Source organism: Polypterus senegalus, chromosome 13, assembly GCF_016835505.1.
Source record: "Polypterus senegalus isolate Bchr_013 chromosome 13, ASM1683550v1, whole genome shotgun sequence".
Taxonomy (NCBI): domain Eukaryota; kingdom Metazoa; phylum Chordata; class Cladistia; order Polypteriformes; family Polypteridae; genus Polypterus; species Polypterus senegalus.
This window is the reverse complement of record NC_053166.1, coordinates 52,575,632-52,599,920: the sequence shown is the minus strand read 5'-3', so window position 1 is coordinate 52,599,920 and position 24,289 is coordinate 52,575,632. Positions and strand designations below refer to the sequence as shown.

At 39.1% G+C, this 24,289-nt stretch overlaps 1 protein-coding gene across 9 annotated transcripts in view; it reads left to right on the top strand.

Annotated features, from left to right (window-relative positions):
- Window positions 1-24,289, top strand: part of sh3tc2 (SH3 domain and tetratricopeptide repeats 2) — an 80,932-nt gene that overhangs the window by 36,481 nt on the left and 20,162 nt on the right. For 8 of the 9 annotated variants that reach the window (XR_005636117.1, XM_039773943.1, XM_039773942.1 and 5 more), the window contains exons 6-12: window positions 1,025-1,168; window positions 6,540-6,732; window positions 13,283-13,356; window positions 13,989-14,184; window positions 14,544-14,677; window positions 15,975-16,025; window positions 19,053-20,753. Coding sequence is in view for 8 of the 9 variants with exons in the window: in XM_039773943.1 (XP_039629877.1) it covers window positions 1,025-1,168; window positions 6,540-6,732; window positions 13,283-13,356; window positions 13,989-14,184; window positions 14,544-14,677; window positions 15,975-16,025; window positions 19,053-20,753 (2,493 nt within the window). In the remaining variant the exon portion in view is untranslated. The remainder of the gene's footprint in view (window positions 1-1,024; window positions 1,169-6,539; window positions 6,733-13,282; window positions 13,357-13,988; window positions 14,185-14,543; window positions 14,678-15,974; window positions 16,026-19,052; window positions 20,754-24,289) is intronic. The other variant, XM_039773948.1, reaches the window with a different exon arrangement.

Sequence of the window (24,289 nt, the reverse complement as noted above, 5' to 3'; positions counted from 1 at the left end):
CCCAAAATCTTACTATATAGTGCATTACTTGGTAGCTTATTAGTCTATAGTAATTTGTCCATAATGTTTGTGCAAAAGTTACTTCTATTAAATTCCCATCTGTATTCCAATGTTTTTGTTGAAGTATTCATTTTAAAGTAACATTCAGCATTCCCATGTTGATTCCTTTCATAACTGTGAATACTTCCTAATCTTCATTTCCTTGAACTGAAAAGGTTAATCTGACCTGAGCATTGCATTACTTGGTGTTTCTGGTCTACAGTAGCAGTGTCAGTATGAGATCCAGGTTTAATGTAAGTGAGAAGTTAGGTTTAAATGTGAACCTGGTTCCTTGATTCAGGGATTATCACAACTGCCTTGCCAATTAGCTAATAGATGATTAGCAGGCTGTACTGTAGTCAGTTCAGAGACCAACATTTTCAGTGTTGTTTCAGTAACAGTAACAATTCAACAATATCAGAAGCCTGTGGCAGTCAAAGACGCACTTTTAATTGGGCACATTGCCTATAAATGTAATCCAACATGAACGCATGTATAGCACAAAGGCTTGTACTGGCATCCTTGAGGCAGGTATGAATTAGAATTAGCAGATGTGAATCCAGAAAACCCATCGTCTACTTGTTGGCAAGGAGAGTGACACCAATGTACTTATATAAACTGAAACAAAACTCAGTGATACCTGATAAACCAACTGGTCTAGTGCATATACCATTTTTTGTGTTATTTAGCTAATTATTTTTATTAAACCTTGCTTGACTATTTGCTCCCCTAGGTTATCCTAAAAATATTAAAGTTATATTGCAGAAACCCAGAAAGAGCTGCTCACATTCTTATATTATATTATCTACCTCTGACTACTTGGAATGCTTGAGTGTCTCCCAAGTATGTAATCTGCTTTCCAACCTTAGAGTGATCAGCACATCCCTTTCATGTATCTCCCTAGATGGGACATTAGCCATGATTATTACTTAGTAGCTGAAGCACAATTCAGGACTGACTTTCTCCACCTTCCCATCTTTACTAGGTCATGTGGCACACTCTCTGGAGAACTTTCTCTTTGACCAGACTTTCTGGCTGGACACCACTCTCATCAATGATGTGAAGATCTGTGTTTCTGCTAGTGAGGAGCACCTTGCCACTGTCTACCTTGGATTACTCCTGCAGGAAGGTGAGACACCTCATTAGCATGACAAGTTCTTATTTTGACCACTTAATTAAGCCTTTTTCCCCACTGATTATATCCCATTATGGCTAATATTAGGTCTTAATTTGCTATTATTATCGTAACTAGTAACGGCATACTGCACGATAACATGCAGTGAATACACTTGACTTGAGCACTCATAGTTTTCTTACTCTTTCTCTGTATGTTTACTATTCATTTGCTCAGAGGTTATGTGCTTGCTGCTTCCTGAGCAGCTCCTGTTTTCTCCACTCTAGTGGATCACTTCTTCTCTTCTTCCATTGGCATCTTTTTCGTTAAAACTGATTCATTGAAACTGAAGTTAGTTTTTGAGTTGCAATTACTTATTACGTTTTTCTTAATTTTTCACTTAAGCTGGCACTTAAGTGTTCAATCTGCATCAAGAATGATTTAAGATATAAAGAGGTAGGGGAAATGACGGTGAAGGTGGTAGGGATGAGAACGGCACCCGTACACATGCGCCGCATTGATTCTACAATAAAATAAAATAAAAATAAAAAGAGTAATAAAAATCATCATCCTGAAAGCAGACAGTAGAGGTCATGTAGTATATGTGTACCAAATTTCAGGTCAATAGGTGAAAAGGTTTGCGAGCTACAGGTGATTTAAAATCCTGGACAGACAAACAGACAGCCACAGTAACATATTATATAAGAAGACTGAAATTATTTTCAGTTTTTCGGAAGTATTTTTTACTATTTTCTTGACCATTTTGTGCTTATAGGGCACCATTGTTTTGCGCTGCCATTATCATGATGCAACAATAACTACCTAAAAGTAGTCCCATAAGTTACACAATTACCATCATTAGGCACTGCTGTGCTTGTTAAATACACCACCATACAGGTTTGCAGATACTCTAACAAATACAACCTTCATGCATTCATTACTTTTGCTATTCAGATCTTGTGGTTCCTGACTGTTGTTTTGTTTGTTGCACTTTAATTTCTTGGATCATGATTTTGCCCATTTGAAAGACAGAACTGCTTTTAAGTTTGAATTCTTTGCTCATCTTTCTTTTTTTCACAAGAACATCATTGGCGTATTGGTTTCATTAAAAAAAAGTGTTTGAATTTAGTAGTAAGAGTTAATCTTTACGTGTTATTCATAAAGACTTGACCAAAACTTTTGGCTTCTGACTTTGATTTGGTGCTGAATTTGCTCTTCTTGTCTTGCAGTGTTCAGAACATTTGCCTGTCCTTTAGCCTGTTTTTGCTCTGCCCTACCATTTGTCATTTTCCTTAGTGTTAGGTGAAGCTGCAGGGGGTTCTTTAGTGATAAGACCTTTTGGTTGTTTCATTCAATGACTGTTATGAGATAGATAGATAGATAGATAGATAGATAGATAGATAGATAGATAGATAGATAGATAGATAGATAGATAGATAGATAGATAGATAGATAGAGTCTAGAAAAACAACAAAGCCTAAATATTTCAATTAGGCATCAAGGCCTACACACTTAAAAATCCTGGGGCCTAATAAAAACATTTAAGAGAGCAGGGAATCAGAAAACCCTTGGTTGAAGTAACATTACAGCCCTTATTCTAATAATAATAATACAGTTTATTTAAAAAGAATAAAAAAATGAACAAACAGCAACGAAGATGGTTGCATCAAAACAGCATTCCAAAAATGAAGACACACCAAATGCTTAATCCAAAAATAAAAATCCGAAGACAAGAGCAATAGTCCAAAAGCCCTTGAATGAAAAAGAGAAATAAAAAAATCCAGAAGAGCAAAGAGAATCCAAAGATTTTTGCTGAATGATATAAGTATGAAAAACAATGCTTCAGCCAAGGTATTGAAGTAACACCGGCTTTATATAGGACTGAGGATAGTCACACAGCTAAAGCATAAGGGGGCTCCACCCCCTTAGGCTGAGAAGACAAGAAAGAATCTCTACTAATAAAAGGCAAACCCCTCACTCACTGACTCACTCATCACTAATTCTCCAACTTCCTGTGTAGGTAGAAGGCTGAAATTTGGCAGGCTCATTCCTTACAGCTTACTTACGTTAAGTTTAAGGTTAAGCAGGTTTCATTTTAAAATTCCATGCGTAACAGCCACAACTGAATCCTACTTACGCACATATATACGTCCATAGCCTGCAGCTCGGTCGCCATGTGAGGCGGGGTTGTGTCCTGCGTCCCCCGGCCTCCCACGTAGTTGGCTGCCTGCTTATATTGCGTCCCCCATCCCCACGCCTCCCACGTAGTTGGTAGCCTGCCTTATATAGATTTAAATGCTTAAACGAGCAGAGCAGACACGCTTGCAAACAACACTGAAAACTCTCTTTTGTTTATTTATTTATACTTTGCCTTTTCTCTGTGCAGTTTTTCCCCATTTGTTGTATCTTAATAATGACAATTTAAAACGAGCAGAGCAGACACGCTGGCAAACAACACTGAATAATCAACGGCTGCAAGTACTTTAGCTAAATAATACATTAATTAAACAATTAGAAGACCTAGAAAAGTAGAATGAAAATCAAGATGAAAATACTGTTAAAAAGAAAAAATACATTATTCCTATATAACTGCTTGGTACATTTTAATATTTTTTTTTAGAAAACTTAGTTTTCTAATTTCGATATTGTTCCCTAAACACAGAACTTGGGAAATATTAGTTCACTTAATTAGCCCAGGGGTTCAATTAAAAACAGATGCTGGTTGGAACAAAAACCTGCAGCCAGAGGGGTTCACCAGGACCGAGTTTGGGAAACACTGGTTTACATTGTTCAGGTACCCATTTTCTTTATCGTTCCAACCGTAACCCCATTAACATGTCTATCGAGGTGATCACCATCGATCAAAGAACTGTCACTTACCGAGTGGTTTCCATGCCCGCAGATGCTGCCTGCCTTTTCCATTCTCTTTGTTACATATTGCACGGCCATATCAGGCTCACTCTTGATATCCGGAGGAGCATTGTGTCTTATGTATTGAATGACTGGGACAGGTTCAAGGTGTGGACTGATGACAGTACAGGAGATAATTATACTACACAGGAGCACTATAAAACTGAAATGCTTAAGCCCTTTATCTATGGTTCTGCATGTGAGTTGATAGCTGCCGCTGAATTATTCGGTTGTTGCTTTCAAGTGTACCGAAATGGCCAAATATTTTACACCTTTGGAGAACCGCCAATGCCTCTTAAACATCTTAGATTCACAGGTGACAATTTGAGTAGTGGACACTTTGATGTTTATGAATATTTCAACTCTCAAAAGCTGGATGGGAAGTTATCGATGAAACAGGTTGTGTGCTTACAACGCCTGACAGATGCCGAATGTCACTTCAACACAACAAGTCCTGCAAAAACTAACATAATTGAAACAAACCATGAAACTGAAACCGATTATGACAGCAGCAATCCAAGCTGTGAAAAAACAGTAAAAAAGGTGGTGTGTCAGACGTCATGGTACATTTTCTGATGCAGCTAGATGGAAACAACTTTGTGACGCTGCCGCCAAATACTCGCAGAAAAATTCACAAGTTAATAGACATGCTGTCGCTAGAGTTTCTCCACACTCTGAATCCTCCAGGCACTCCTGAGCATAATCTAATTTTGAAGGTTGGGGCACCAATAATGTTACTCAGAAACTTACAGCCACCAAAACTTTGTAACGGCACGAGACTTCAGGTCACGTGTCTGCTAAAGAACCTAATTGAAGCAACTATTTTTACTGGCAGTGACTCAGGGGAGAGAGTTTTTATTCCTCGCATCCCCGTTATACCCTCTGATCTCCCATTTCAATTAAAATGCCTCAAATTTCCAGTAAGGCTCTGCTTCGCAACGACAATTAATAAGTCTCAGGGACAGACCCTACATAAGGTTGCCATTGATTTGAGGCAAGATTGCTTTTCACATGGCCAACTTTACATTGCATGCTCAAGAGTAAGCTCAGCGCACAGCTTGGTCATATTACAACCGGTGTGCCGAACTGACAACATGGTATACAAAGAGATCCTTAACAAATAATTATTGGTATATTTTCCCTCAGTTTAAAAAGGTTTATTTTTCTTATTAATAAAAATTTAAAAGCAGTACTTTGCTGCTGCGATGCGTGGGTATTTTGCTAGTAATGACATAAATAAAAAACTCCAAAAATTATAGAATAATTAAGGAACAGAAAAACATTCAATGAAAAGTATTTAAATACTAGAAGAAAGAAATACTAAAAGAAAATATTGTGACTAAAATATTTATATTAAAAAATATTCCAAAATAAATTATATAAAACATCAAAGTAAATAAACGTAACCTCCAAAAATTATTTCTCTTTACCATTTGTCGATATAGTTTATGTTACCTCTAAATAATATCTTTCTAATATTACAAATCACACGTTTTAAGTGTTGTGGGTTTTTAAGTGTTTGTGAATTTCCCCTTGGGATTAATAAAGTATCTATCTATCTATCTATCTATCTATCTATCTATCTATCTATCTATCTATCTATCTATCTATCTATCTATCTATCTGAGTTTATAAATGAGGTAAGAAATTTGGAGAAGAAGCTCAGAGAAGGTAGAATTGAGGGAAAATTAAAAAAATCTGAGGGGAAATTTGAGTGAACAATGAATGGAAGAGAAGCGGTAAGGTATAAGAGGAGAGAAGAAAGGCAACCAAAAGCTGGTACATTCTGAGAAAAATAAACAAAAAGGTGAAAAATGAGATGAGAAGACAGAGAAGGTTAGGTGAAAACAAAAAGAAAAAGCAGCGGACAACACCATGTGAAGAAAAAATGTGAAACAGTGTGCAGCTCACAAAAAGTCAAGATGATATAAGAAAGATAGGAGCAATAATAAGGAAATGAGGGATAGTAGAGAGGGAGGGAAAGAAGAAAGGAGGTTAAACATATTCAGGGAAGCACTATAATAAAGGAAGAATATAAAATATAAAAGATAAAAAAGACAGTACACCTCTTTGGGCTTCACCTTGTCCACTCTTATAGCTATTTCTGTAGCAGTACCACCTTAGCACCCAAAGCGACATTTGTGTTTATGACAGTGTGTACAGACTTCATTCAGCTTTCAAGGGATGGACTTTGAATCAGTTTCTGTACAGCCCTGGTTTTCCATTAACTGGTATAGAAAGTTGCCCACTGGTGATAGGTGGAGTAATGGAATCCTTGTTGAATAATGTGGTAATAATAATAATGTCCAAGACTAGTTTGAAAAACTTACCATAGTCAACAATGTGTACCCTGGAGCCTAAAACAGACAGGGCCCAAAATGGGAGTGGCTGTCCATTTTTTTTTAATATTTTCTACTTTTCTCTGGATTATGTTGTACAGATTGGAATGCCATATTTCACCTTCTTCTCTTTTCAGGAAGCTTCTATGCTAAAGCTCTGGTCAATACTTCAGGCCTGGGTGATGAAGACTTCAGCACCAGGAAGAATGATCTGATGTTGGTGAGGAACATTGGACTTCAGAACCAGTGGGAGGGCATGGTGCTTTCTACTGGGCGCTGTGGCCTGGTACCTGTGGAGGCCGTGCAGCCGCTCTCCTACCCCTTCTACCAGTGAGTGCCAAGGTGCCAGGGATGTCTTTTTATTGTTTTGTCCCCTTGCCATTGCTTACCCTGATAGTGTCTCCTGCAAAATGCCACTCTTTAAAACTACTAATGACAATTCCTTGTTTACTTTGGGGGGCAAAATAGATAGTCATGCTCAATCGTCAAAGAGACTGAGTTCAAATGCAGATCTGTTTGCTGTCTTTGTGACGTTTGCATGTTCTTCCCATGTCTGTGTGGATATTTGTCTGTGTACTCTGACTGGTGTAAGTTAGATTGATTGGATACTCACTATGAATGAGTGAGAATGTGTGTATGAATGTGTGCTGTGATAGACTGGCACCTTCTCTACAACTATTTCCATTTTGTACCAAGTGCTGCCAGGTTGACTATATCTCTATGACTCTTCACTGAGGAAAATTCTGAAATTGATTGAACTTCTACATTCTTCTAGTTATTTAACAGACATTTTTATCTGATATGCTTAACTCATCAGCTTAAATATGGCACAATTATTTCCATATTTGGGCAGCCAACAACCTTGCACACTAACTTGGGGTCACACAGCAAATCAGTGTTTAGATTTGAATCAGCAGCCACAGGGTTTTATCCAATGCCATACACAATAGACAACAAAGTCAAAATATTACAGACTTGCTCTGATAATGTAAAGAAAGCATTTCTCTGGCTCATATGCCTTGGAGATGGTAGCATTCCACCAATTCTTCAAAGAGCTTGCTAGAAAGCTTGAGGGGCCCTTGTTATGTCAGGCACTAGACCCCTGCTTTTGAATCAGCACTCCATACGAGGAGACAATCATATGCTTTTAGCCAGTTTTCATTAGTGACGCTGCCAGGAATGGACAACAAACTCTTGGCATTCTACAAAAGGAAATCACAAGTATGATTGCAGCACTACATAAACAAAGATCAGTTTCACGTTTCAGTTTGTTTAATATGACTGCTACTCTTTCTGATTCTGGACTGGATCATGTAGCGTGATTAAAGATGGATTTTGTATGGCAAACAGGTTTGTCTGTTTTCAGTCAAATAAATCTTTTCCAAGAGCCTGAGCAAGAAATTCAGTGATGTCAAAGCTTTCTGCCTGCCTCCTGGTTGCAGGTTCCTCTCAATCACCACTAAATTAATTCTATTCACTGTTTGTGTTCAGTGTCCTCCTTTTTTATCTCAGGATATCAAACTGCATTGCTTCTGTTGGTTAAAGATGTTTGGTCACATGACTTCCATACTCATGGGGTGACTAACCTGCCTGTCGGTGTTTGATTTCCTCATTTTAGCACACTTTGGGCCATTTGGATTGTCTAATCAGTGTTTTGCCACTCGTGCATGAGGATGGCTCCATCTAGCAGGGAATTAATGAGCGCCATCTGACCAGTGCACACTGAAGCCACCCATAATCCTTAAACTAGATTAATCCAGTTCAGGGCTGCAGGAGGTCAAAGCCTATCCTTGTATCTTTGAGCTCACTTCAACCCTTGGTGGTGTGACAGTCTATCACAAGGCACACTCAAACATACCATCATCAATTTAATTTGAATTTACAGAGTACTAACTAGAACCTGGTGGAATCAATAATTTGAACCTTCATCTCCATCATATCCCCCCTTACATAATTCAGTTAATTCAACATTTTGAATTTTTCCCTTGGGCAGTATAAGAATAATACAGTTAGCAATAGCACATCTTCTTCACAGCTCTAGGAAAACCATGAGCAATACCTAGCTTGGTCAGGTCACACGGTTAACATGTTCAAATGGTGTCCATATAGGTTTTTCTGGGTACTTTGGTCTTATCCTACATCCTCTAGAGGTAAAGTTATTTAAATTGGTAAATCTAAATTGGTGTGCACATGTGTGTCAGTATGACCAAAGGTGGACCGTGCGCTACCTTGTGTGGAGCATTGCTGGGATAATGTTTACCTTTTATGGGGCTGAACGTTAAAAAGTGGATGGATGGATTTGGTTAATTTATTGTTCATTAACAGTTCTTTAAAGCCTAACTATTTATAACACTGGCTAAACCAACAGAGCAGAACCTAGCAAAGATGGCTTACACAGGATGGATTGCACACAACAAGCAATTATTGTTGATATGTGACTGCAGTTCTCTGGTACATGTACATTGTACATATATTGTATCACGTCAAATTTGGCATAGTGCCTGAGAAGGTAGTCTGACTAGCCACACTGACTCATCACATGACACCAAACAAGTCACATGACCTGTCAGTATGTTGAATTGGATTACATATGAGCTTGGATTTCCCCTTAGCACCTCCTGCTTTGGACTGAAAACAAAGAAAACTAATTCCTAATGCCTTAACTCATCACAGTACAGATACACAAGAGACCTAATTATATGAGATAAAAATACTGTATCAACATATACGGTATATCAAAGAAAATATGCAATTAGAGCTATGGGTGACCTGTGATTGGTTATGGTATTCTGCTGAGAAGGAGGAAATTTAGGTGACAAGTGATCTGGAGATGAAGCATAGTCATGAAACAGCCAAGATCCAATGCCAAAAAGGTAATTCCAACCAATACATTGAAAACAAAACACAAAACAAAATCATAGTTAAAGGGTCAAAAGCAGGAGTCGAAAACCAGACATACAAATCTTGATCATCATGTTTAGTTTTTGTTTCATATCTGCAGGCTCAGACAACCACTTAGTAACAGTACACAAACTCTGACCAAATACAGTCTTTGATTCATGTTTGTTTCTTCCTAATCTGAAAATTACATTTACTGTATAAAGACTTACAATATTTATTACTGGGCATGAGTGCAAATCGGTATTGTCAAATTACTTTTTACATTTGTGTTTTTGAGCAATGGATTCTCTACAACCACAAATATAATGTTTGGATGGTGTCATGTATTGCATATTGTGCTGTTAATTGCATTTTTTTTGTTTTGTGCAAGGATGTTAACACTAAGAGAAATTCCTAGCTACTATGATACCTGGCAATAAATTCAATATTCAATTCATTTCAATTCAATTCAAAATGAAAGGCATCCAGGAAAATAATATATTTTTGCAATAAAGCATGAAAAATTTCAACAACCAAAAAACAAAGGGAAACCCAGGAACAGCATCTATGTTCATTTGGCCTGGCTTCAACTAGACTGCGCGTGTTTGAACTACCCATAAGCCATCACAAACATGTTCGATTGCTGTCCATTGCTGTTACTGTGTAATTTTCAAATCACCTCTAATTTTTGATTTACTCTCATATATGTTCTTTTTTTCCATGTCCAACAGCCACTACTGATGGCAAAACAAATTTCCAGTATGGGAAGAAAGATTCGTGCATCTCTGTCAAGAAAACAGATTTAAACTTATATTTTATATATTTATTGGGTACTTCTTTGAAAAATATTATGCTTATGAAATATGATCTACAATTAGCCATTGACCCTCCACAACCAGCAAATAACAATAGGCCAGGAGTGGCCAGACTTTTTCGGCTTGCAACCTACTTTTAAAATGACCAGGTCGAAATGATCTACCTACATTAAAAATGCTATATATATATATATATATATATATATATATATATATATATATATATATATATATATATATATATATATATATATATATATATTCATGGCATTCGTAGTCTGAATCACAATCTGATTGTATTAGTGGTTACCTACCAAGTAACGCTTGTGGTGGTCTGCAAGTCGGCAAGTAGGTAACCACCCATACAATCAGATTGTGATTCAGACTACGAATGCCATGAATGCAATTACCCCGTTCTACATACTGTCAAATAAACTAATCACACGCCGTGGCACAACGTAAGGAGGCTTCACTGCTGACGTCCAAGGTTCGATCCCCAAGAGGGGTTGCAGTGAGTGTGTACGCCTGATGAGCCCAGAATTAGTGCTAAACACGTGTCGTGTACTCTTTGCGTTATTTGACAGTAAAACTATGCAATATATATATATATATATATATATATTGTCATATATGGCCAGCCGTTCATCCCAGCCAATACCCCCACGCCGCCAGGTGGAGCCTTCCCTGCAGCATGGAGGTGCCCCGAATGCCAGCAGGACATCATGGACATTGGAGTCTTTATTCACAGCCCTGCTAGATACCATGGGGGCCACTAGGAGTTGCTGCAGGGGGGAACAGCAATTATTTGCCTTACGCCTCGGAAGTATGTCTGAGTCACATGGACAAGAGGAATGACGTGCTTCCGGGGTGAAGAAGAAGACTTTTTATCTGTCCCAGAAGTGATAGGAGATCACATGGACTGGGGGATTGGAAACACTTCCGGGTCAGGGACTATAAAGGACGCTGGGAAATCCCAGACGAGTGAGCTGAGCTGGGTGGAAGGGTGGCAACGCGTCTGGGAGTGGAGGAATTGTTTATTGTGTATTTGATAGTTATTTATGAGTATTGGGGAGAGGAGGGTGCTTTGTGCACTGCTGTTAATAAAGTCTACTTTTGGATTTTTATCTGGTGTCTGGCGTCTTGGACAAGGGTTCAAGGGAGCGATAGCGCCCCCTATCTGTCACTATATATATATACTGAGTATACATTATATGGGGTGCCAAACAGGCAAACATAATGATTTTCGGAATATATTAAGTCAGTCTTTGGAATATATAACACCAAAATCTGATTATATAAAGTCAGCGGCAGAATATATAAAGTCAAAGCCTGATTATATAAAGTCTGCGTCGGAATATATAAAGCCACTCCTGAATATATAAAGTCAGTGTTGGAATATATAAAGTCAAGTAAAGCTGAGTCTTGAAACCGTCTGTCAATATGCTACACTGCTTGTAGCATATGCTGTCATGTTGCGCACTAGCCTTCCATTGCGTCTCCAGCTCTGATACGAGGTTTTAAATGTTTCTCAAATCAAGGCCCTACAGCTTTGAGGACAGATGTTGCATTTTTCATTTAAAAGCATTAACTCAGCTAATCATATTGACCATGGAGTTCTCTTTTCCTTGCAGCTGTAAATTAAGCTCATTCAACATGTTGGTCAGATAGGAAAAAAAATACCAAGTCTAGCGGCCATTGATCGTTATTAAGTTTGCTTGTATTCTGCATCTTTAATGACAAGAAGAAACTCCTTTTTCTCCTGCCAGGGGTCTTGAAATCTCTGCGATTTTAGCTCCCTCTCCTTTCTCTTTCTCAGATCGCTTTTCGGAAGGAAGTTAGTTTTGTAGTTTTTATGAACAGTTCGAAAGTGCCTTTCCACATTTTCCTTCTTTGGAATAGCAATGATAGATTGACAGATCAGACAAACGCACTTCGATTGTGACATTCATCTTCTAGTTCCACATTCAGCCCATAACCTCCCCACCAACCCAACAATTTTTTTTTTAAATCCTTTCTTTAGTCGATATAATTTGGAAGGCTAACTAGATCACTGAGATAGCTGGGGTTTTGCAGTAGCTCATACGTTTGATTGTGCATGCAGGATGACTAGTGTGTTAGAAGAAACGAGATCTCAGACTGGCCGCCCTGTATGTCAATCAAGTGGCAAATGCCATAGGGAGGATATATGATAGACTAACATTTTAAAAAAAAGTTTTTGAATGCAACACGATCTATCTGCACTAATTTTCCGATCTACCGGTCGATCACGATCGACGTATTGGGCACCCCTGCAATAAGCCATCATTTGATGAAATTTTTATATTACATGAGTTGGAGTCTGGTGTCTGTGAAAGCTATTTCAGCCACCATAAGTTTGTGAGTTTTTAACCACATGACATTGTAATATGCTATTAAAAATGTATTTTATGCACTCTGGTAATACATGTCATTTCATTTTATTATTAGAAGGTCGACTCAGGTTGGATGGTTGGGAGACAAAGTCAGAGAGGCGAGATTGTGCTGGTTTGGACATGTACAGAGGAGAGATGCTGGGTATATTGGGAAAAGGATGCTAAAGATAGAGCTGCCAGGGAAGAGGAAAAGAGGAAGGCCTAAGAGAAGGCTTATGGATGTGGTGAGAGAGGACATACAGGTGATGGGTGTAACAGAACAAGATGTAGAGGACAGGAAGTTATGGAAAAAGTGGAAACTCCTAACGGGAGCAGCCAAAAGAAGAAGATTTTTTAATATAATTCAGTGTTACAAAAGTAACAAAAATATTGATATATCTCTTTTAGATTGAGTAAATAAAAGAAAATGTAATGCTCCAACCTTCAGAACAGTTAACCAAGTTCCTGAACGCACCTGAATGCTACTCTGGGTCTACATTGTCTATCTTGTTTTGTTCAGCTGATTACACTGCTTGTACTGCACATACTGCACATCTGTACTTTGAGTTTAGGCTCTGGGGTTTGAACCTTGTTTAGGAAGGAACCATAATGAGTGCCAAGAATAGTTCCAGTTTGGTAGGAACCTCATTACGTGGTGCCTTCAAATAATGTCTCTCAATGTATGTGTAAAGTGCGTTGGAATGTTTTTCACTATGATGCTTTATAAATCATGTTCAAGATGTTTGTAGTTTAGCTAGACCAATGGTAAAATTTGCTCAAATTTTGTTTTTCTAGATGGTTCCTCAAGACTTACCCTGGCAATGCTGGATGTCCACCTCCTGACAACCACCATTTTCCAACTTCCATTGGTAAGCTGCCTTGATTTGGTTTCTTTTTCATTTGTGCAGCCTTCTAGGCTCATTCGGCAGTGAGACTACTATTAAGTAATGTAGTTCTGAGGGAGGACATGAGATTTGAGGACAACAGAAGCCAGTGTTAAGTGGTAAAGCTGAGAAGCATAGTCAGAGATATATTTCAGAAGAAGCTTTCCCAAGGTTTAGGAAGTGTAGGAGGACACGTGTACCAGGACCTTCATCTTGGGGTATTGCTCAACATTACCAGACAAGTAGGAGATGAATATTATGTGGACAGAAGCTGTTTTATAATTGCTTTATAATGTTTTGATGGTACTCATGGTTTTGGTATTTAATGGAAAACCAGATACCCTTGTAGCAGATCATTTGAGGTGAGGTTTTAAAATTCCATTACTGTGAAACATAACAGAAGTTGTGGACTATTGAAAGAGATGCTGCTGGAGTGGGAACATTCATTTGTCTCTCTCTTTCTCTCTCTCTTTGTTATATATTTCTCATATGATCTTTTTTTTTTAAAAAAAGCTCAGTCTCTTTCACTCCACTCTGTAAATCTAAATCAACATTTACCCAGTTCTGGTGTGCATGTCACAATACTGTACGTTCTCCCACTAATTTTCATCTTTCAGGCACTGGCAGCTGCATTGCTTTGGTGGACAGCAAGACACTGGAGACTGATGAGCTCAGCTTCAAAAAAGGTGATCGCATTGAGGTTTTGGGATTTCTGCTCTCCAGCCTCGACTGGTTTGTGGGCAAAAACATCTCAACTGGGAAAAGAGGCTTTGTCCAGAAAAAGCAGGTGGAGCCAGTGCATGTGCGACCTCTGTAAGTCAAATGGCTGGTAGGGTTTTGAGAACACCAGGCTTTAGGGGGACCATCCCAATATATGTGTTCCAGAGGAGAAGTTTCTCTAGTCATTTGTTTTAGTGTAACTAAATTTCTTGTATTTGCACCTCTGACTTCTAATTTCCAGTTTTATGTATTCGCTCTTTGAAATTACCTTTATATGAAGTGACACCAAGAAAGGTGGAGGAACCAAGGGTCCATCAAACTACTAACCTGTTGGTACCTTTGTTATGCCAGCCCTGATATTACCTTTGATGCCACACAGGCTTTACCTGAATGCAGATTAATTCACGCAGACCTCATATGTGTGCCTCTTGCTTTTTTTCCTTCATCTACAGGGATGCTTGGTTACTGTTTGTGAGTGAAGATGAGATGAAATCACTGACCTTGTCTGATCCTAGTGATGGACAAGGCTGCCAGAGTCTCCTCGGCGAGCTTTTAAAAAGTGACATCAGCACAGTTTACAGATTGAGTAAGAATTAAGAGATTTCTTTTTATAGCTAATAATATTTGAAAGGATAGTACTCTGGTCTATGTGCATAACTTTGAAAAATTCATCCACAAATAACAAAAAATTACGTGACACTTTTAGTGCTTAGTACATCCTGAGCAATGTTTAGTACTGGGTAGTGCATTATGATGGTACTGTAGTCAAAGCTGATCAATATTTGTTTTCTAATGTGTGTTTACTGGGGATATGTTTCTTCAACCTGCCTATGTAAGTGAAGAAGTGGGTGATGCACTGAAGATCTAAAAATGGTTTTAAGCTGTCTTTCATGTGTACAGAAGCAGAGCTCCAGACTGATTGATACAGCTTTGCATTTCCTATGAAATGATAATTTGAGGATATGTTTATTTTATAGTTGACAGCAAGTTGTTTTTGCATTTTACTTTGCCAGACATTAATGTTGAACATTTTAGCCTATATTGTAGACAGACAATCTTACTATTGCTATGAACAATTTGGAGTCAATCCAGTGTACCTTTGGAGTACCACAAGAGGGCAGCACATGCTTTTCAGATGGCTCTCTATTGTGCACACAAAGCAATCAGTTTATTTTGACTCTCTATCTATCTATCTATCTATCTATCTATCTATCTATCTATCTATCTATCTATCTATCTATCTATCTATCTCCTTTCAGTTATGTGAAAGTGATAAAGTGGCTACAGTATGTTCAACATTCATTATTTAGATGACTCTGAGAAAGCTAATTTCATTTCACTTTAATACATTCTTATAATGTGTACTTCTGTTTAGAAGTCTTTCAACACTACAGTATATTTAAAGTAGAGCGTAAAATTACATTCAAAAATTCTGAGGTGGGGGAAAGGCTGGTGTGCATTTTTATCTTGGAAATAGATATTGTTTCCCAGTTTCATAGATACATATACTGTGTATATACATATAAAGTGCATTTATCCAAGGAGTTTTTTTATATGAATACTTTTTATAGCATCCAAGTGATAACAGAGAAAAGATAAATAATAATATTAGAGTGGCCAATGTCCTCATGAGTTCACTCCAGGTACTTTAGGTAAGGACTCATTATCAAAATGAAGCTTTTTTTCTCTCCGTGTGGTCTTCAACTTTCCCAATGGTTTTGTTACTAAAATATTTTAGTGTGGTGGAGTTCTGTTTTTACAATGAGATGATGACTTACTGTATTTTGATCAGGTATAAATAAATCCCAGGTCTAACAGTCTTACTTATTGTATCCCTCTAATGAAATAACTTTCCTAATGATTCTTTTTTCTTTCTCCTTCAGACAGGCTTGCTGGTTGTGAATTTCCAGATGTGAAGAACAAACCAAAGCCAGGTGAGAAACTCAGTGTGCACACAGAAATATTTGTTCTAACTTAAGAGTCCCTCCTCTTTATGAATTTAAGAAATTCTTCTGTTACTTCAAGCATTCTCTCTGCATTACAATCTTTAAGCTTTTCAGGGACACAAGCTGGGCACAGCCAAAGACTGTGAAGACAGAGATACATCTGGTATCTTTTTTCAAAGGCTTCACCCTTAACCAAGCTGCTCTCAGGGAGGTCTACTATGATGAATTTATGTTCAAGCTCAGTAGGGGTCACCATTGTAAATAGCTGTTTATAAATCAAGAGATGTACTGCCAAAAATACTCCACAAAGAATTTATTTGTCCTTGCTTATGATGTTATGGAGAAAACACTCCTTTTCGTTTGTGCATGCTGAAATAGATCTCTAATTCTACTTTTTCAAACTACCGTTAATTCTCGTCACTCAGAAAAGTGGGGTGGGAATCCATTAGTAGCCTAATCCCCGAAATTTAAAGCTCTCAGAATAAAACACCAATCCAGTCATCATAGGACAGTTTATGTTCACTGAGTGAATGAATGTCCTAAGAAAATGTGACAGAGATACAGGAAGAATGTACAGCCTCCACATAGACAGAGACCAATCTGGGATTTAAACCATAGTTTCCTGTAGCTGGGAGGCAGCAGCACTAAGCATTATGCCACTCAGTAAAGGGTTTCACATTTAGAAAAGGAGTTCCTCAGTAACAGAAAAGTGACAAAATACAAATTTGAAACAAACATTTTGAAACAATGCATGCTGCTTTTATACCTAAATGTAATCAGTCCAGTGCTCTGTTTTTGTGTAATTTTTCTTGTTGTTGCCTTTCAAAAATTTGTGAAGGTTTTTGAGTATTGAATTCTATAAAATATATTCTTTAGAAATGCACTAAATAGATTTAGAAACTCTGGATTTTTACATGTACTGGTAAGGTTGTTAGTGCTGCTGTTCTATGATTCACTGATCTGGGTTCAACTCCTGTACTTGCAATTGCCTGCGTGGATTTTGCATGTTATTTCCTGTATCTGCAGGTTAGGTTTACTGGGTAGTATAAATTGGCTCTGTGGATGTATACATGAGGAAGCCCCGTGATTGTCGTGGAATATAAAAAACAACTTTTCTCTGTCTTCAAAGAAGGCAGTTACAGAGTACAGATGAGAATGCAGAACAATTCTTCATTTACACAGAGTTATGCACAAATGTCTTAGCCCATGCAGTCAGCCCTGAATTAAGCAATTCATCTCCTTTTATATTTTATTTCTTATACATCACGTCTCTTAATATGCAGACCTTTATCTCCTCCTCCTATCAACTAAAACCACCAGTAATTTCTGACTCTTGTCAATTCCCCCATTATTCTGAACACCACTTCATTAAGAGGATTCTCCCATTGATCTTAGCACCGCCTCATAGGAGTGTGTGGGCTTTCCCATCAATTTATCGACACATTCTGGAGTGGTGTTTGTTACTCATTTACTTCATTCTAACCCTGGTGTATTACATTGGTAGCTTCTCTAAGACATGACAGAGACCTCAAGTGCTTAAGCTTTAAGTTACATTTAGATAACCTTGTGTTACATCCATGATTTTCCTTATGCTTAATAATTCATTCTATTATAGCTTCACATATATACCTGCAATAGATTTTTCTCTTATTAACTAAAAGTTCCATATGATACATTGGCACCCTATACTTGGTGGATTATTACCTTTTGCCCAATGCCTCTGGTATAGGTTTTGGCTACCTATGACCCTGAGTACAATTGAAAGTGTTTAAGAATGTTATGTTATATTGGTTTCTAGGCAACAATCAAAGGAGGACAGTTACCTGGTGTGACATGGTGCACCTGTACCTACTTTAATTTGAATTAAATTTGAGAAATCAGAAAACTTTGCTTAAATATCTGTTCTACTACTATTGTAGCTATTAATTATCAGCTGTCCTCTATATGATTAAATCTATGGACCTTTAACCAATGCAGCTGCAGTTATTAAGATGCTCTGATAACTGCTAATTACACTCTGTTTATCATGGTGACTAGGACTACTATCTAACACAAACAAAGTCCTTGTCTGGGTATAGTCTGGGCAGAGTTTTCATGTTCTTCTAATTGTTTAACTTCTGAATTTTGAAGATGTACATGCTTAATTAACTCTTTGAGGGCTGAATATTTTTTACCAGTTTTCTGAAAAGCACACAAAGCAATGGTTTCACACATAAACAATATAAAATGTCTTTTGCTGCATGTCAGCAGGCTGCTGTCAGCGACTTTAGTAACAGCGGCTGCACGGGGGCAACTCAATGACCAGCAGGAATACTGTGGGCCGGCTGCCTGGCAGTCTTCACGCAGCAGTAGCAGTCGCAGTGTGACACAATCTGGTTTGTACCTCTTGTCATCATAAGAGGCAGTCCCCCCATGTGAATGGTGGCGTAGGTGCATTAGCTACATGGACATGTTGAGCTCCACGATCAGCTGACGCTGGCCCCTAACTTTCGTTTTCGATCTCCAGATCACTTACATCAAAATCCGACAGCTCAGAGTCTGACTCCGCATTATGATATGTAAAACGTTGTCCACAGAGTATTCTGCTTTGTGCATTCGCTTTGGTCTTTCACCAGATGTCGATGGTATTTGAGGGGTTGTTTGCTCTTCAGTACTCATGCACACGCAGTAAATCTCGGTCAAATCAAGCTAACTTTAAAGATTTAGAGCCGAACTAAAACATAATGACGACTTTTGTAATAGGTTACAGCTGATTACCGACCTCTACCCCTGAATTTCGACAAAAGTCGACATTCACCCTGAAAGAGTTACCTGATGACTCTATATTGCCCAGTATGGCTGAATAAAGGTGTGTGTGAGCCCTACTGGCATCCCACTTAGGATTGTTTTGTGACTTATGCCTATTTCTGTCCAGATAGGCTCTGGCCTAACTCCCTCAATACCCCAGCTCCACCTGCACTAGATAGATTAGAATATGAATATTAATTTCTGACAATCACATTTTCTCTTTTCCAGAAGACAGAGACTCACAAAGAGTTCTGGGACGATCTCCTTCTGAAAAACTCCAAAACGGCCTTCGTGATGACCCTTCTAAAGAAGCATCCCCTTGCAGCTTACCAGGTAGAGCATACCTACCCTGTTTGGAAGACACTTTTCAAGAAATGGACACCCCCGAAGATGATCCAAGATTCTTGGTGGACCTAAACACTTGGGATGTGGAGAACTTGGAGGCATTTGATCCATTGCTTACTTACCTCAACCAGGACACATTTGTGGTGCCATTCCTCACCTTATATGACCTCTTCTTCTCCTTCCTGAAGTCCACATTTTATGGTTTTTCAGAAGAAGAGGACCTTGTTCAGTATTTGGAATGTGCCCGTGAATGGGCGAGAAGGAGTAGGATGCTCTGGGCACTCAGGAGGATCTGCTTCCTGCTGGGTAGACTATGTGCCAAAAAGCTGAAGTTTTCCCAGGCTAGGGTTTACTTTGAGGAATCCCTGGCTGTATCGGTCAGTGGATTTGCTGACCCTTTTCTATTAAGTGCCTTGTATGTAAATCTGGCCGCCATCTATCTGAAACAAAAAAATCCAGAGAAGTTAGAGTGCATCTTAGAGAAAGCCAACACACTGCTGGTGTGCATACCGCAGCACCTCTTTAGTTCAGTGCATGAGTTTGAGGTTCTGAAGCTTGTCATGAGGAAAGCCATCATGAGCAAGGACACACTTCTGGAAGCCCGCTGCTGCTTCCTGGCCTCTGTACTCTTTTTAAAACTACACAAGAATGATGAAGCTCTGCCATTTGTGGAGCGCCTTCAGTTTCTTTCCATCAGTCTTTCTACTCACAGAGCTGTGGCTCCCATGGACCTCAACTGGATGCTTTGTAAATTGTACTCCAAAAAGTACCTGCCACATCTGGCCTTGGCATCACTTAGGCTAGTACCAGCTCAAGCTACTTCACCAGAGGCTGCCCTGCACAAGGTGGAGCTTTTTATTAAAAACAATTTCCGCCTGTATGGCCATGGTGCTGTTGATGAGGTGCCCCTGCATGCGCAGGTCACACTGTATCTTAAAGAAGCCCTTGATATAGCCAAGCTAAATGGAGACATTAAAGCAGAGCGAGACCTGTGTCTTTGTCTGGTCAGCATTTTCCAGCAGTACAAGGCATTTGGGGAAGCGGTCCGATATGCTGAGGCTGCAATGGTCACTAGCAGACAAATAAATGAAGAGGAAGCCTTCAGAGCTGCAGTGCTGTTGGCCTGGCTACACATCCTCAATGGTCAGAGGAACCGTGCCAAAGAAATGCTGAGGCAGCTGCTTGAGTGGCTACATGAGACTGATGGTCCAACACAACAGGGGGTGGTACATAACCTGCTGGCTATCTGCCTGAGTGAAGAAAATGATGTCCAGGGAGCTGCCAGAAACTTTCACTGGGCGGTGAGAAAAGCACAGGAGACAGGAAACAAGAGGAATCAAGCCCTGGCACTGGCCAACCTTGGCTGTCTCACCCTGGCTCTCAAGGCCTACACCCTGGCAGAAAAGTACCTGCTTGAGGCACTGAGACTGTTTGCTGGACTTCTGGATAGTGGGACTGATGCTGAGCATGTGCAGGTGTGTCTTTGGCTGGCCACATGCTATGCAGACTCACAAAGGCCAGAGGATGCAAGGTTATGTTATGAGATTGGTTTGCTGATGGCAATGGCTGCCAAAAACATGCAGAGTAAGTAAAGAGGAAAACCAGGGGAGTGGAAATGGTGAGGGTGAATCTAAGAGGAATGGAGAGATGGAGTTTTAGTGACCAGGAAAAAAAGCAGGGCATAGGGTTTCAAAATGCAGTGTGTTTGCCTCACTCTCAAAATGAGAATCACACTCATCAAATGTATATGAGTGACCACAAATGGCAGTGGAGTCAAATCTTCAACCTGCAGGTCAAGGTACAGTGGAATAAGAGGTCTGTTTGAATGTGACTTCCAAAAGTTCGCTTTCCCCCTCCTGTCTATTGTTTGCCTCATCAGAGAAGCAGTTGGTTTCAAAATGGTACAAATTGATTATCCATGTGGTTCCCCAGGGGATGTTTTTATGACAGTGGTATCCCATATAATAACCTGCCTTCTTGTAAGGGGGTACCTTTATAGATTTGTACTCAAAAAAACTATCTGGCACACTTTATCTAGACATCACTAATTTCAGAACCAACTAAAGTTCCTTATCTCATTCTTCTGGACACACTGGATTTTTTTAACATACTGCATTTATATTGTTCAAAGTCAGTCCAAAATAAAATTAGTGTCCATCAGAGAATGGCATCAAAAGGGACTGTTGAAGTGTCTCTGCTCGCTGATCACTGACAGTTTCAGGAATAGAGCATCCTGGTACAAGTGTTTTCATTTCATTCATTCATTCATAACTTAAAATTTTTAAAGCATGCTTAGGGGCGGCACGGTGGCGCAGTGGTAGCGCTGCTGCCTCGCAGTTAGGAGATCCGGGTTCGCTTCCCGGGTCCTCCCTGCGTGGAGTTTGCATGTTCTCCCCGTGTATGCATGGGTTTCCTCCGGGCGCTCCGGTTTCCTCCCACAATCCAAAGACATGCAGGTTAGGTGGATTAGCGATTCTAAATTGGCCCTAGTGTGTGCTTGGTGTGTTTGTGTGTGTCCTGTGGTGGGTTGGCACCCTGCCCAGGATTGGTTCCTGCCCTGTGTTGGCCGGGATTGGCTCCGGCAGACCCCCGTGACCCTGTATTTGGATACAGCGGGTTAGAAAATGGATGGATGGAAGCATGCTTAATTCAAGTTAGAGCCACAGTAGGTCAGAGGCTATACTGGGAGCACTGGGTGCAAGACAACTATCTCCTGCCCACACCCAAATTCACACTAAGCCAATTTGAAAGCCCTGAAGTGTCTTTGAAAATGTGGGAGGCAAACCGAGTACCCAGAAGAAAAAACATACAGACAAGGAGAGAACATGCAAACACTGCACAGACAAGCCAGTAGGCACTGCATTTGAAACCAGGCAGATACTGGAGCAATAATCAATGGACAATTATGCTGCCATTCATTCATTCATTCGTTCAGTCAATCAGCACAGGGAAGAAGTGAATTCAAACCTGTCCCAGTAGCATGATCTGCAAGGCTTAAACTAGAGATGAGTGAAACAAGCAGGCTTTGATTCTCATATTGTTTAACAAAAACTGACACTAACATTTATTTTTCAGGCACACTAAACTAACAAAAAATAGTTTTTGGAGGCTTTAAAGTTTTTTATGGGATGGAAGATAAGGAATATGTTGTTTTCCAAAAGCGTCATTCACACTTTGGTGTTTACTTGTGTTCTTTTCTTCATCTGTATAATGCAGGTGGTCTGTCAAACACCACTAACATTAATGCTATTTATGCCTCTTGACCACATCAACATGGAAGGGTGCAGTGCATTTTTTAAAATGTATCACAATGAATATTTTCCACACAAAGACACACTAAAATGCACAATAATGCACATTGCTTTATTGTTTTCACTATTTCACTGCACGGGAGTGATCAAAGAAAAGGTTTTTGGGTTGTAGTGGACGTTAAAAGAAACCATTAAACTGTGACATCTAACTATTAACATGATCTGCTCCTTTCAGTGGGTGATATTATAGTTATTTTTTTTCTGTGTAAAAGGAGGTTTGAATTTAATGATATTTTCTGTTGTTTAAACATTTAACACACAGGAAATTAACAAATACCAATATGTAACATCCAAGGTGGGTGAGTTATCTGGAAGTGACAAATCTGTCTGGTTGCCCTTTAGGGTACTGATTCTCATTCCTTATCAGTAGCTCAGATGCTGCCACATTTTTCCTTCCTTATTTTTGAAAGCCCACTGTGATGACAGATGGGCACTGGTCAAAAGCAGACAACCGACATTTAAAACTTTATGCAAATATAACAACAATTATTAAAAACTTGATAAACCATTTGCAGTAAATGTTTAACATGCTTTAGGAAAAAGAGCACTTTGGAAGAAAAATGCTAATTGTTACAAATGTAACAATTGAAAATGGGCTGAGGTAGCAACTTGAGTCTTGGGGAATGTTGTATCAAGTTAAGAATGATGAACCTCCACTTCATAAAGATGGGGTGTTTTGATAGCTTGTCTCCATCTTGGATGATTTTGCTTGTAAGTTGCTTGTTTTATCTTGGTAGAGTAATATATGTATTGTTCTACTTTCCCCTATTGTATTATTAATATGTAGCCTTAGAATGCCTAATCTCACAGACTTACCATTGTTAATAAGGTATTATTGTATATAACTTATCCCCACCTTCCCTTCTATATCTATAACCGCAGGCAATTAGATGTAGTAAAAAGACAAGCAGGAGTTAAGTTACACATAAAATAATGTATTACTGATAATATTCATAAATAATAACAAAATGCAAAGTACGTTTGAATATTGGCAACCATACAACCTGATAAAATGGTGATGTGTAATTCAGGTGGCACACAGACTTTTAGTTACTTAAAATGTCTCTAGTTAAGGCATCATTGGTGCTCAGCTTTCAGCCACATGTCTGTTCAAAATGGCTGCTGAGGTGTGCTCTTCATTGTGTTGTCTTCATCATCACAGGTTAACAAGAGAGATGCTTCTTCATCATATGTTGGTTAGAGAGAGAGAATGTGGTTGAGCAAGCAAATTTATAGGTTTTCTGTCCAACACCTCCAGCCAATCCAGACAGCCATATCTCAGACCAATGGGAGAAATAGTACATTTTAACACCTGCAACCCCCCAAGACCATGTGTTTAGCTAACCTGGCTTTGTGTGGGGGATGAGACAAAGACTTTAGCAGAGAAATACTCATCAAACTGGTTTAAGACACATCCCCCAAATCCTGTCATAAAATTACAAAGAGACAGTCGTAAAAAGGGGGTGGGGTGGGGTGCAAACATGAATACCTCTCATCACTTGGTTTGCATAAATTATAAATAAAGACATACAAAACATTTATCAAGTTATATGCAAAATCCCACATCACAACACTGCTTATCAACCAAACAGCATGGGCTGTGAGCAGAAACTCACACAAGGGCAGGCAGAGCATGTAACCTCCTCAGAGACGGCATGAACTGAACTGGACTGCAAAGCAACTGACAAAAATAAGATGTCTCATGTACGGCAGCCTAACAGTGTTGGGCAGATTATTTTGATTTTATCTGTTTATTGTAAGTGGTTTACTGGTCATCATTCAAAATCAATTAAGTAAACATCGCCATAA